Source organism: Bos indicus x Bos taurus, chromosome 17, assembly GCF_003369695.1.
Source record: "Bos indicus x Bos taurus breed Angus x Brahman F1 hybrid chromosome 17, Bos_hybrid_MaternalHap_v2.0, whole genome shotgun sequence".
In the NCBI taxonomy this organism is placed as follows: Eukaryota; Metazoa; Chordata; class Mammalia; order Artiodactyla; family Bovidae; genus Bos; species Bos indicus x Bos taurus.
In genome coordinates, this window is record NC_040092.1 from 58487626 (window position 1) to 58502259 (window position 14634).

Genomic DNA, 14634 nt, shown 5'->3' on the forward strand with positions numbered 1-14634 from the left:
CACAGTTTGTAAACTTAGCTCACAAATTCAAATAGCTATGTAATTACCAACCACATCTTTAATTTAGCACATCTGACATTATAAGGCACACAAGTGAAAGTAATGGTATCGAACACCATAAATGTTTTGAGAGCAACTAAACCAATAACATTATTCAAGATAATGTGTTCAATAAGAAAACTCAGAATTTATGCATATGCTTAGAGCATCTATTCAACATTTGCTTTTACAATCACTTTAAAAGAATAATCAACATGTCACATTACTAAAAATAAACCCATTCATCAACAATAACAAAAGAAAGCAGCTGGCACGATGTGCTCCTCTTCCACTGCAGCTGCTTTATCTTATTAAAATTTTACATTTGCAACTGACACCAGAGCAATCTAGACTTTTCAAAATGTGATATTCATTTGCACTACTTTAACAATTTTCCCTTACAACTCAAAAACATAACTTTTTAAACTTGAAAACATAAATTTTAATTGTTCTGTTGCAGTGTTCATATTGCAGTGTCTACATGTTCAAATATATTAAATGGATGTAGTTGAAACTTAATGCAATTCATATACTACATATTTCATCTGTTTATAAGATTTCTGCTTCAAAAAGTTCTGAGGAGGAAAATAGAAAAATAGAAACACTCTTCAAAACATAAACCATATCTATTCTTCTGTGTATTACACAGAGAATAAGGCCAAGCCTGGAAAAATCCACTTATAAAATATTGTATAATCGTGTGACCCATGACAGCTGAACATGAATTTTGGAATAATTCAACTTCTAAAACTCATATTGAAATCAGTATGTTGTACACCTATAACTTATATAACATTGTCCTATACTTCAATAATACTTCAAAGCCAATCCACTAATACCAGAATTTAGTGATAGAAAGTACTGTGTTTATTGGAAGGAACCAAACATGGAGAATGGGCAGCTCAGGGTCAAAAGACCCAAGTTCTTCAATGGCTTTCAGGGAAGTGTTTTAAAGACAGTATGAGAGAGAGGGTCACAGGGTGCAAGATCAGCTGGTGCTCAACTCTCCGGTTGATGGTGAGGCAACAGGCTATGTTTGAAGAATCTTATTCATCAGCTTTCTAGTTCCAACCAGTCAATGTGCTGATGCTCAGCCCACAGTTGACTTCCTCCACCTGTCAGAGATCTTAGTATCTGCAAAACTACTCGAGCAGATAGCTCAGGATATTATCTACAGACATTGAGAAGGAACTAAAGGTCCTTGACTTTGTTTTCTGGCTAAACTATTATTTTGTCTTTCTTTATTTTTTCCGCTTTGTTTCTACAGTTTCTCACTTCTTTGATTAAATTTGCTCTTTGGAAATTGGGGGAAATTTAGGAGGCCAGAGTTTTTCTACAAACAAGAGATGTCTGTTCCCTGGAAAGTCAGGGGTCTGCTCAGTTTCAGTTTTACAAGTTCACAGAGGGAGAGGACTTTTGCCCAGGATAAATCAGACCCCAAGCCTCACACATAACTGATTTAGATGATATTTGGATATTTTGGACTTAGAGCTGATGATGGATTGGGTTAAAGACTTTCACAGATGGTGAAATGGGGTGACTGTATTTTGCATATGAAAAGGGCATGAATTTAGAGGGACCAGACCATGAGTGTTCTGGGTTAAATTGTGCCCGAATTCATATGTTGAAGTTCTAACCCTAGTGCCTCAGAATGCGATCTTTAGAGATAAGATTTTTACCCAGGTAATTAAGTTAAAGTGAGGTCATTAGAGTGGCCCTTAATCCAATATGACTGGTGTTCCAAGAAAAGTGGAATCTGGGCACAGAGACATGCACAGAGGGAAGATGATACAAAGATACACAGGAAAGGGACTTCCCTGGTGGTCCAGTGGTTGAGATTCCATGTTCCCAATGCAGGGGTCTTGGGTTTGATCCCTGGTCAGGGAACTAGATCTGCATGAACTGAAGCTCCTGCATGCCTCAACTAACACCTGGCACAGCCAAATAAATTTAAACAAAAAAGATACACAGGGATGGGATGGCCATCTACAAGTCACAGAGAGAGGCCTGCAACAGAGCCTTCCCTCACAGCCCTTGGAAGGAATCAAGCTTGATTTCCAACCACGCGCCTCCAGAGTTGGGAGACTATAAGCTCTGTTGTTTAAATCACCCAGTCTGTGGCACTGTATTACAGCAGTCCAAAAAACACACACAACACCATTTAATTATAACAATTTAACATAGAAAACATATTGATATTAAAATCATAGAATTTATGTGACATTTGAATGTGTTTAACAACAATTGATAATTTCTTGCAGTAAGTTAGTGCTAGTTTTAATCTCCTTATAAAATATATTTAATAAAGGTAGAATCATACCTTACTAGTTCTGTATTTCGTATGCATATTCCATACTTATCTTATTGATTGAAAGGAAAAAAGTAAAAATATAATACTCTGAAAGTATAAACAAAAGAAAAGAAGCTGAGAGGCAATGTGGCTTAGCAACTGAACCACAGCAACAATAGTAACTATATGTAATTGATAAGTACAGTAATGAATCATTTTTACAATTTGGCTGAGCTGTAAATTTTGGAATGGAAGCCATGATTATAATACGCAACAGATCAATTCTTAAGAGAGAGAAATGCTGACACTAAAAATAAATAATTCCCCATCACATAAAACTTGAAGACAAATAGACAGAACTGCTTATTAAAAAGCCAGACTTCCTATTAAATCATTCAAATTCTATTAATGGAAAGCCAGGATAAAGAACAAAATATTGCCCTCTTTAGATTATTCTGACATCAGATTCAACTAAGATTTCCACCCCCACCCCCAAAAAAGAAACACTGCTAATTAAATAGTATCACTCTTCCTCATCATGTGAGCTTTGGCTCCTAAATCTTTGAAACTACTTTAAAGGAAATCACTGCTAAATGGACATGATATCAAAATACACAATCAAGGAGCAAAGAATATCAGTTAGATTAGAAAATCACTCAATCTTTTAGCTCTGATTCTTCTTTTAACATATGTTCTTAATGCCTTCCTTTGAAATGAAATATAGTTACTTCCTTAAGTGTTGTATGATTTAAAGTAAGATAATCAATTATCATGTGGCAGGTTAGAAGAATCCCTTCTGGTCTTCCAGGGTCTTATTTTCAATCAGGAATGAAAGCATTTGAATCAGTTCTTTGTCCTGATGCAAAATAGAAGAGTCCTTTCCTCACTCAACTCCATAAGCTCCCCTGCCCTTAACCCCTAGCCTTCAAGCATTTTCCCTGAGCAGCTGCAATCTGCATAGGAGCCCTTTCTTTGGGGGATCATGAACACAACAGCCTGAAGGGCAGCTCTCTCTGTCATCTGCTCTCTTCCAGACATTAGGTGGAATCTCAGAAGAGCAGGAAAATATATTCTGAATCCCCTCTTCTCTCTCCTTCCCCATACCACCCAGTTCCCAAATGTGCTGACTTCGCATTAATAGCATAACTAGCAGTCTATGGGGTCGCACAGAGTCGTACACGACTGACGCGACTTAGCAGCAGCAGTATCAATATCAATAACTGGGAGAAATATCAATAACCTCAGATATGCAGATGACACCAGCCTTATGGCAGAAAGCAAAGAGGAACTAAAGAGTCTCTTGATGATGGTGAAAGAAGAGAGTGAAAACGCTGGCTTAAAACTCAGCATTCTAAAAACAAAGATCACAGCATTTGGTCCCATCATTTCATGGCATGTAGATGAGGAAACAATGGAAACAGTGACAGACTTTATTTTCTTGGGCTCCAAAATCATGGCAGATGGTGAGTACAGCTGCAAAATTAGAAGATTGCTCCTTGGAAGAAAAGCTGTGGCAAACACTAGACAGCATATTGAAAAGCAGCTACATGACTTGGCCAACAAAGCTCTATTTAGTCAAGGCTATGGTTTTTCCAGTGGTCATGTATGGATGTGAGAGTTGGAAACATAAAGAAGGCTGAGCACCAAAGAATTGATGGTTGGATGGCATCACTGACTCAATGGACATGAGTTTGAACAAGCTCCAGGGAGGTGGTGGTGGACAGGGAAGTCTGGCACGCTGCAGTCCATGGATCACAAAGAGTGGGACATGACTGAGTGACTGAACAACAACAGCGGCAGTATTCACTGGGTGAGTTTAAGTTAATGAGTCCGGCATCATATCTCTGATACAGGCTCTGTGGCTACTCCCGTTGGGTAGCCAACTGGGTGGGGCCTGCCTTTAACAACACCCTGTAGTAAGTGGAGGCACAGAAAACAGTGGTGCCCAGCCTGTAGGGCAGGGAGACCGTTGTCAATTATGCAAAGGAAGATGTGGTCCTGGGATACAGCCGTTGAGGGGGAGCTGTGGCCACTGCATTCTTTAGGCTGGGAGGGACCAATAGGAACATAGATGCCAATTAACCGCATGTGTAATGGGGGCAAAGTTGGCTTGGCCAATGCCAGACACTGTGCTTAACCCCTCTTGAAGCTGCTATCTTGGCAGATGATGTAGGACCCACACAGCCAATGGAGGTGATTTTAAAGTTTTGGGGAGGAGGGGTTTTGGTTTTTTTTTAACCTGTTGCCTTACTGGAACATGTTCTTTAATGTTCAAGAATCCATTGTTGGCCCCAAGGTCGACTAGAGGAAAGCCTCTGGGTAGGTTTTACTGTGGAGAGGCATTCATCTTACAAAATTTAGGGTTTAGGCCCTTTTATTTCTCCAGTTAGTAGAGAAAAAGCAGCTTCAGCAAAGATCAGATTGAATAACTGGGCTCCATTAGCCTTGGATGGGGAACAGAGATAGTGGTGTGGAACTTCCTAGTTCTTGAGGCACCGCTTTCCACCTGTTCTCAGTCATTTTTCCTGAAGTTGAATGTGACTTCACTGAAAATGGACTGTCTCCCTGCCAAAGCACAAGCACAATATTTGCACATATAGTCTCTTTTCGGGTGACCTATTAAATACCATTTACGAACTTCAGGCAGAGCCAAGTATTTATGGAGTGGGCATGACAGAGAGTCTCCTGGGGTGACAGGGGCATGTGAGGACTCCTCTCTGCAGGACACACTTTTAGTGATAGTTGAATTAGTTTACAAGGTAAAAATTTCTACTTAACTCCTGTAAATCTCCATTTCTCATCTGTAATTGTAATAGTAACTTCATTATTGAACACTGTGTGCCGGCTACTACTCAAAGCTTTTTGTGTGCAGTAATCTATTTAATGTTTATAATAGCTGTATGAGATGGGGTCTATCATTACATATAATTTCAAAGTAAGACACATAGCTACCTTGCAGGGTTCTAAAAGAATCCAGTGACATAGGGCATATGAAAACCACCAGCATAGCACACAGTCTCTGGTTCTTTCTTCTGTTTCCTTATAATTGCTTTACAATGTTGTGTTGTGCTAGTTTCTGCAGGGCAACAAAATGAATCAGCTATATGAATAAATATATCCCCTCCCTTTTGAGCCTCCCTGCCACTCCCCAATCCCGGTCTTCTCAGGTCATCCCCGAGCACTGAGCTGAGATCCCTGTGCTATACAGCAGCTCCCCACTAGCTATGGCACATACGGCAGGGTATATATGTCAGTGCTGCTCTCTCAGTTTGTCCCAATCTCTCCTTACCCCCCAACCCTGCCCCATGTCTACAAGTCCATTCTCTAGGTCAGCTTCTGTATTCCTGTTCATCAGTACCACTTTTCTAGATTCTATATATATACACATATATATGCTGTAGTTCTTTTCTTTCCCACTTAATATAGGCTTGAAATGCAGCTCAGGTGTAAAAGAGAAATTTGGGAAGGCAAGAGATAAAAGAAATACAATATGGATAACTTAAATTGCTCTGTGCAAAGAAAACTCTAATAAATAGTTGTTGGAAATCAAATTTGTGTCCTCTGAACAGAACCATCACCAGCTTCTAATAAACTGCCATAGTATGAAGCAGAAAGAAAGAAGTGATCCTACATTTGCACTGGTTTTTTTCTACCTAACACCTTGGCTTTATAGAATGTAGTTACTAATTCTGAGACTTTCATTCTTTTATTCATTCATTCAGTCAACAAACAGTTATCATGTACCTTCTACGCGGTGGAGGGTATAAGCATTAGGTATCAGGTGTGAACAGAGTACACGCCCCACTCTCGTGGAGCTTAAAGTCTAGTGGAAAAGACAGATCTTAATCAAATGGTCTGTAAATGTATAATTGCAGAGATTTAATGTGGCTTGGGGAGCATAGAAAAAAGACTTTTTGAAAAATTAGGATTTGAGTGAGGAAAGAAAAGAAGAAAACCAGAAGGGTATGGCAAATGGAGAATACCAAGGGTGGCTATTGGATTTTTCCATCTAGATTACTAATGACCTTAGCAGGAGTTTTGTTGAAATGGAAGCATGCTAAGAGGGAGTTGGTAGGAGGTTATGAAATGGAGGTAGTAAGCAAAAACAAACAAAACACAAGAAGAAAAAGTACCACCTTCAACAAGCTTCATAGTGAAGAAGAGAAGGAATGTTAGCTGGAAGGGGCGGATCCCAGGACAAAAACATCAACATAGTTTGACTGTCAGCTCAACTGCCCTCCCCATCTCTGCCTATAATGATAATAGCACATGAGCAAGATAGTTGCCCAGATCGAGTGATGCTTGAAAGGGAACCAAAATTACACTCACACAAGAACATGCACTTGGTAAAATTTAATATATGGGACAAATGAGAGTTTTATTATTTTAAAAAAATTTGGACAAGGTAGGAGTTTTATCAAATATAATGCCTCTTTCATTTACAGTGAAATTTGACCCGTGTTTCAGTTTAAAATATTCTTAATAAATACTTTCCAAACACACCAGGGTAGCTCCACATAATTAGGCTAATATATATTGTTTCAAATTTACCATCTCTTAATGTTCTGTGTGTTAAGTAGTATTCTACTTTGGTGGGTTATATAGACCCATAGCATGTCACCGGTTGGTTAAATGAAATATTTAGGGAGGAAATTAACTATTTCAATCCACTAGCAGTTTATTCCTGCTCTGGGAGTCAGTCAGTTGTTGTTGCTGCTGCTCAAGTGAATAAAACAGCCTGTAAAAAAAAATTGTAAAAAAAAAAATCAAAAGAATACTTTAAGAAAAACATTGTTCAGATTTATATTCCCCTTAAAGCCATTGTTATCAGTACAGTTCTAGATGCATCTATTTCTCCATCATCAATAGGTCTCTCTCACATTTACATTAATTGCTTTCTAAAAATCACAGTAACTACCATTTTATTTATAGGAAGAAATTACTCCACACTGTGGCTAAGTGGACACCTCTGATACATAAAACATGAGTATGAGGCTAAGAACCTAACCCCACACCAGGGAGGGCAGGCATCCCAGATGTGAAAGCTAAATTCCATTACAGATGTTAAATAGGTTAATTCACAGAAATTGATCCAAGTAACTGTGGTAACTATTTTCTCTGTTACTGTTTCTCTTGACATCCTCCCCTCTGGCTACCGATATATTTTTCTACAAAGAAAGTAATTAGGAAAAAGCATATCTAATAAACTCACAGGCAGTCACTGTTGATCAGATACGGAAATCACGGTCTAAGAAAATAAAAGCCATCCGGTCCATCCAGTTCTGTGGTATGTGAGACCCACTGGCTAGAAACAAAAGCTGTTCAAGTTCAGCAGTCTGGATGCTAGTGCTCTTCCCCCAAAAAACTGAGAAGGAGAAATGTCGGGGTTATTTTGTAAGCAAGGAATCACAGGATCTGGAATAAGCTGCTTTATCAGGCAGACAGCTAGAAAATCCTATTTGCAAAATAGCTCCTCTAGCACCTTTCATGTCCGAAGTGAGACTCAATTTTGGCTGGAAAATGCACTCTTGTCAGCGGTAAGGAAGAGGAATGGGGTTTCTCCCCACTCTCAGAAAGACCTTTGCCTGGATGAATGGACCGCTGGAGCGCAGTGTCTCACAGGAGCAGAACTGACGCGGCGATGGTCACCGTCTCGGGCCCTGGAGGACAATCCCGTTGAGCCGCCCGGGAAGGAGAGTATCCAGACCGACTGGTCCGAGGCAGGCAGTCCAGGGTTGCACGGTGCCCGGTTACCCCTCCAGGCTCGAAGGTCGGTAAGATACCCTGGGTAAAGGTACCAAGGGGCAGAGGGGAGTGCTCCCGCACGCTCCTAGGTCTCCGCGCGCTGGGGCAACTGGACAACGCCTGGTGCCTGCAGTGGACAGCCTGGAGAGGGGGAGGGGCGGAGGTGGCTGCGCCCCTTCCCCCCACCTTCCCACCAGCACTCCCCTATCCACCCCCCGCTGCTTTTACCTGCCGCAGCTGAAGCGCAGCCCCGGGCTCTTGTTGAGTCCGCTCACCCGCTCCAGAGTGGACAGCAGCCACCGTCTCCACCGCCTGCACCTGCTGCTGAACGGGCCACTCTGCAGACAGGATACCCTCCAGGCAGCCCAGCGCCAAGGTCCCATGGCTGGCATTTCTCCGCGCCCTGCTGGGACGCCCCGGCAGCTTGCCGCCGCGCTCTCCTACCTGCTCCTGAGCTGCCCTGCCCTACAGGGACAGACACCCTCGCCTGAGGCTGAGCCCCCTCAGAGGCCCTACCTGCCCACCTGGGGCGCCCTTGGCCGCAGCAGCCCCGACGGCCCCAGCATCCTCCTTGCCAACCCCGGGCTCCGGGTACCGGTGGGCCGCTCGCTTTGGTTCGACCCGCTCCGGGACCTGGTGATTCTAGTGCAGCCGGGGACCGGTGCGAGGTGACGGTGTTGGACGCCCTGCCGCCGCGCCACAGCGCGCTCTCCCCGCGCGGCTTCCCCTGCTCCTTCGGGCCCCGCCAGGTCCGCTACACTCACTGGGGCGCCCGCAGCCGCGGACGCGCGCGGGTGAGGCTGCAGCTGCGCTACGACGCCGCGACTTCCACGCTCGCGCTGCCCTTCATGCTCGCGGTGGACGTGGTCTTCCACCGGCTGAAGCTGGTGACGCGCAGCAGGCCTTTGGCGGTGGAGGAGCTGCGCGGCTGGAGCCATGCCATTGACAGAAGAGTGCTGGCCTTTGCTTCCCCGGAGCCCGGGACCGCGGCCACCCGCAGGTGCCGGCTCACCCCTGTTCCCCCCGAGGGTGGCCCACTGCCCAAGTATGGGCGTTTGGCGGATGCCGCGGGGGCCCCTCTCCCCAGGGCCAAGGCCATAGACTGTGAGGCTTTTATCCGGGCTGGGGTGCGCTACCAGCACACCTCCACCACCCCCTCGCCCAACCGGGACTGTGTGCCCATGGTGGCGGAGCTGCTAGGGCCAGGGGACCCAGGAGCTGAGTCAGAGGAGTTGCTGCTCTGAGAACATTTCCAGCTGCTGGTGAGGATCCTTGAGGGATCTGAGAACACGGAGCCCAGGCCCAGCCTCGCAGCTCCGATGATGCTGGAGGTCCATCAGTTCCTGTGGACAGCCCTGACGCGCGACGCCCTGGCTGCGGAGGACAAGGAGTCTAATGCCAATGACCTGATCTTCAACATTCTCAATGCTCCCATCACCACGCCAGGGCACCAGGGCTACGTGCTCAGCACTGACGACCCCCTGGGCCTTCCAGTGTCCTTCTTCAGCCAGCCGGAGCTGTGGGAACTGAAAATTGCTTATCAGCCCCCTACGGAGAAATCGGATGTGGAGCACCTCTTCCAACTGGAGATGGGGGTGGTGAATGCAGATGGTGCCACCTCAGACCCCTTTGCCTTTATGGTGGTCGTGAAACCCCTGAACACCCTGGCCCCGGTGGCTAGCTATGACCAGGGACTACCACTTTTTGAAGGTCAGTCAAGGCCCCTCTTCAGCGCCAACAGCCTTCAGATCAGTGATAGTGATCACCTGGGAGAGGTGAAAGTGGCTGCCATCAGGGGCTTGAGACATGGGCAGCTGGTCGTACTTGGGGCGCCAGCAGGGTGCAAGCATTTCACGCCAACGGACCTGGCAGCAGAGAGAGTGGTGTACCAGCATGACGGCAGCAACACCTACAGCGACAACATCGTCTTCCGGATGGAGGATGGGCGCCACCAGGTGGATTCCTCTCCCCTCTCACCATCATCCCTGTTGATGATGAACCACCAATGGTCACTGCCAACACCAGGCTCTCGGTGACAGAAGGGCAGGCAGTCCAGATCTCCCCCTTTGTCCTTAATGCAATGGATATTGACTCTGAGGACTCGACCATCCACTTTGTGCTGGAGGACCAGCCTCTGGAAGGAGAAGAGGAAGAAAGAAGCGGGGGATCTGGCTCCCAGTTCCTCCAACTCAAGGCAGCATCTGGGGGAGATGCTGCTGCGGCAGTCGGAAGCACCTCGGGCTCCTGAAGATGAAGGCTGGTATTACGTGGGAAAGGAAGGACTTTATGAGAAGGTGGTGACTGAGTGGCTTCAACAAGACATAGTGTAAGGGAGACTCTTCTACCGCCATCTTGGACCCCTTGGCCCTCAATCCATAATGGCCCAGATAACTTTCCATGTGTAGGATGACCATGACCCACCCAATCTATCAAAGCAACATTTCTTCACCATCAGAGTCCAACCAGTTGATCTACAGAGTCCAGAGCTGTTTCCAGGAACTGCCCTAGAAATGACCATGCAGCAATACCAACTCACTCACTTCCAGAAGAAATTCCTCCAATATATTGACCAGGACTCAGATGACCAGCACCTGTGGTACACCCTGTTGATGCCCCCTACTGACACAGATGACAACCACCAAGTCCGGGCTGGAGACATTGTGCTCACTGATTTACCAGACACACCCGTTGTGCACTTCACCCAGGACCAGGTAAATCACCATGAAGTTGCCTACCAGCCCACCCAGAAGAAGCTGGGTATTGTACTGCGGATTGTGCAGTTCACCTACCAGGTGGAGGATGCTGCAGGCAACAGTGTACCTGGCACATTCACATTATTCCTGAGGCCTGTGGACAACCAGCCTCCCCAAGTCACCAACAGAGGCTTTACTGTCTTAGAAGGACAGAGTTTCAGCCTCAGCAGTAATGAGCTGCATGTTTCCGACCCTGACACAGACATTGGCCAGATTGTCTTCATATTAGTTTGGGGTCCCCAACATGGACATTTGCAGTACTTGAAAAAATGTATGGTCCCAGGGGAATATTTCACGCAAGCTGATATTGTTAATGGGAGTATCTCTTATCGGAACCGCAGAAACCAGGCGACTAGTGATACCTTCCATCTGGAGGTAAGTGATAAGGTACATCACATACCCATCACTGTCCAGATTTCTGTGCATCCTGTAGCAGCTGACAAAAGTCCCAGGACCTCTATTATAGGTAGTGCATTATTAGATGTGTCCATAGATGTACTAGAAAATACAGCCACTGAGATCACCATGGACATCATCCATGGTCTAAAGGACACAGGCAACTTGATGCTCTCTTTCACTGTGGAAGACAGCCCCAAATTGGGCACTATTCTGGTGAATAGTTTACCCACAGAACAGTTCACCCAAGAGGACCTCATCAGTGGGACAGTAGTCTATGTCCACACAGGAGGTGAAGTTGGATTCCAGAAGCAGCCTGATGCCTTCAGGCTTGCCCTCTCCAAGGAGTCTCATCAGCGGATGATGGGAGACAGCACAGTGGAAGAAGTACAGGTTCAAGTGGTGGTGCTGCCCATCAACAACGTAGCCCCCAAGGTCTTGGTCAGGGAGCCTTATGTTGTCCATGAAGGTGGGAAGGGTGCCTTGACCTTACAACATCTCAGCATTGAAGATGTAGACACTCCCCAAGATGAAATTCTCTGCACAGTAACTGGTCAGCCAGTCTCTGGCTACCTGGAAAATATGACACCAGCTCCTGGATCAGAAGAGACCCGAGCTGGTTATCCCATCAGCGCTTTCTCTATCAGAGATGTCCAGCTAAGACATATCAACTATGTACAGAGTATCCACAAGGGAGTAGAACCACAAAAAGATCAATTCACCTTTTATTGCTCTGATGGCATCAACTTCTCCCCAAATGTCTTCTTCCCTATAATGATCTTACCCACCAATGATGAGCAGCCTGAACTTTTTGCCCGTGAGTTTGTGGTACTAGAGGGAATGAGCATCATCATAGACACCCCACTGCTCAATGGAGCCGATACTGACCTGCCACCAAATGAGCTTCACTTTCAGCTCACAGCCCTCCCTTGGCATGGGTGAATCATACAGCAGCTGGCCACAGAAACCCAGCCCATCTGTAGCTTCACTTTACAGGAGATTCAGGAAGCCTCCACCATTGTGTATGAGCACGATGACTCTGAGACCACAGAGGACAGTTTTGAGGTCTGGTTGAGTGACAGCAAGCACGCCACCCACAGGACGGTACCCATTGTGGTGATCCTGGTGGACGATGAAACCCCTCGGCTGACCATCAACAATGGGCTGGAAGTAGAGACTGGACACACTGAGGTCATCACCAATCGGGTCCTCAAAGCCACAGATCTTGACTCAGATGGTAAGAGCCTCAGTTTTATCCTCCGCTCTGGGCCTCAACAAGGGCTTCTACAGCGACTGAGAAAACCCAGAGGTGAGGAACAACCTCACCCTGGGAATGAACTTCATCAAGGGTGAGATTGACCGAGGCCTCATCTGTTACACCCACACAAGCCAAGGACTTCATGACCTTATCAAGTTTGATGTGACTGATGGGATTAACCCTTTGCTAGACTGCTATTTCAACATCACCATTGGCAGCTTAGACAGGGTCTTCTTACCTGAGGTGGTTAGCAAAGGGGTCACCTTGACAGAAGGTGGCAGAGTGACCCTCACCACGGATCTGCTTAGCACCAATGACATCAACAGCTTTGATGAACAGCTGCACTTCAGCATCACAAGGGCTCCTAGCCTGGGGCACTTGGAAATCTCTGACCACCCTGGGGAGCCCATTACCTCTTTCACTCAGTGGCAGTTGGCTGGCAACAAGATAGTCTATGTTCACACTTCAAATGATGAGATAAAGATGGACAGCTTTGAGTTTCAAGAGACTGATGAACATAATCCCGTGTTTCAAACCTTTAGGATCTTCATTACAGAAGTGAATAATAAGAAACCTATCATGACCATCCATAAACTGATACTACAAGAAGGGGAAAGAAAATGCATCACTCCCTTGTAGTTGACAGCAGAAGACAAAGATACCCCGGATGATCTCCTCCTCTTTACCATCACCCAGGTCCCCATCCATGGCAGGATTTTGTATAATGGCAGTCGTCCTGTGACCACCTTCACCCAATGGGACCTGAACGAGAATTTGGTTTGCTACTGGCACGATGGCAGTGAGACAACTGAAGACAGTTTCTCCTTGACTGTGACAGATGGCACTCATGCTGATTTCTATGTCTTCCCAAACACTGCTGTGGAGACACACAGACCTCAGGTAATGTGGATTCACATAAGAAACTCCCTAGACAACAGGTTCTCCCAGACTGCCTTTAACAGAGATGCCCTGGCCTTGAAACACCTTCACCCTGGACATAAAGGCTTCCTGATTACCAGCAGGTCTCTGAAGACAGAGGATTGGGACAGTTCCCACAGGCTCCAGAAGTATAAAGTAACCAGAGGACTGGTGCATGGCTTCATTATCAACACTGGCCTTGGAAATGAGAGCACTCGAGTTTTTACACAAGGTTAGTACACAGTGTCCCCTGATGCCTTTGTCCTGCTCTTTAAGTAGATAAGATCTCCCAGCTCTGCATGAAATTGTCCTGACCTCAGTCCTTTAGCAGAAAGATTCTAATTCTAATGAAATTCAATGGAATGAGAAATTAACAAACAAAGGCAACAAATCCATTATCAGCTGTTTCATCAGCATGAACTCTCAGATGGAACTCTCAGACATTGTCAGGTTTGTAGTTGCACATTAAAACTGCCAAATACAGGTGGACAGCTTCTGCTTCTGAAATATTATAAGATTACAATGATTTTGAAAAGATCAGTTTAAGTTTGAATTTTAAGTAAGAATGACATACCTAGGAATCACTTGCATAGTTTACCAGTAAGTCTGGATTTCTGAAGATAGTGGTTTGGTGTCTTGATTTCAGATATAAAAATTACACTGCACATTTTATTGTACTATTCAAATTCAATTTCTGTATCTAGAAAATGCATAGAACTAAGTTTGCCTAGGAGACACAAAAAACATGGGTTTGATCCCTGGGTAACGAAAATCCCCTGGAGAAGGAAATGGCAACCCAGTATTCTGCCTGGGAAATCCCATGGGCAGAGAGGCTTGGCAGGCTATAGTCCATAGCAAAGAGGCTGACAGGACTGAGCAACTTAACACACACGCAGGCACAGAAGTTTGCCTAACTATGGGAGTATATGTTTTAATGATCATTTTTCTTTTATATTTGTTGTTACTACTAATGGTGAGCTAAAGGCAGGTCCCGCTGGCTTCCCAGGTGATGATACTGGTACCTTTGACTGCTCTTCACATAGTCATAAAACTTTTTCATGTAGCTCTATGCATGAGATGTGAAGAGATACATAGAATTGTACACATTTGATATGCATAAAGCTGGATGCAATTTTAGAGTAAAACTAAAGAAGGTTGTTTAAAAAACAGTTTCTTTACATTTTTGGAATTGCTTCTAAACCAAGTGGAATCATATCAGGTTCTATAAAAATTGT

The 14634-nt window shown here is 45.1% G+C and overlaps 1 protein-coding gene across 1 annotated transcript in view; it reads left to right on the plus strand.

Moving 5' to 3' along the window:
* Positions 1-6674: 6674 nt before the first annotated feature.
* LOC113907807 (FRAS1-related extracellular matrix protein 3-like) overlaps positions 6675-14634 on the plus strand; it is a 45307-nt gene continuing 37347 nt past the window's right edge. Inside the window, 5 exon segments of the mRNA XM_027567431.1 lie at positions 6675-8726; positions 8729-10030; positions 10033-10229; positions 10231-12533; positions 12535-13631. Coding sequence (XP_027423232.1) covers positions 8456-8726; positions 8729-10030; positions 10033-10229; positions 10231-12533; positions 12535-13631 — 5170 coding nt within the window. The 5' untranslated portion in view covers positions 6675-8455.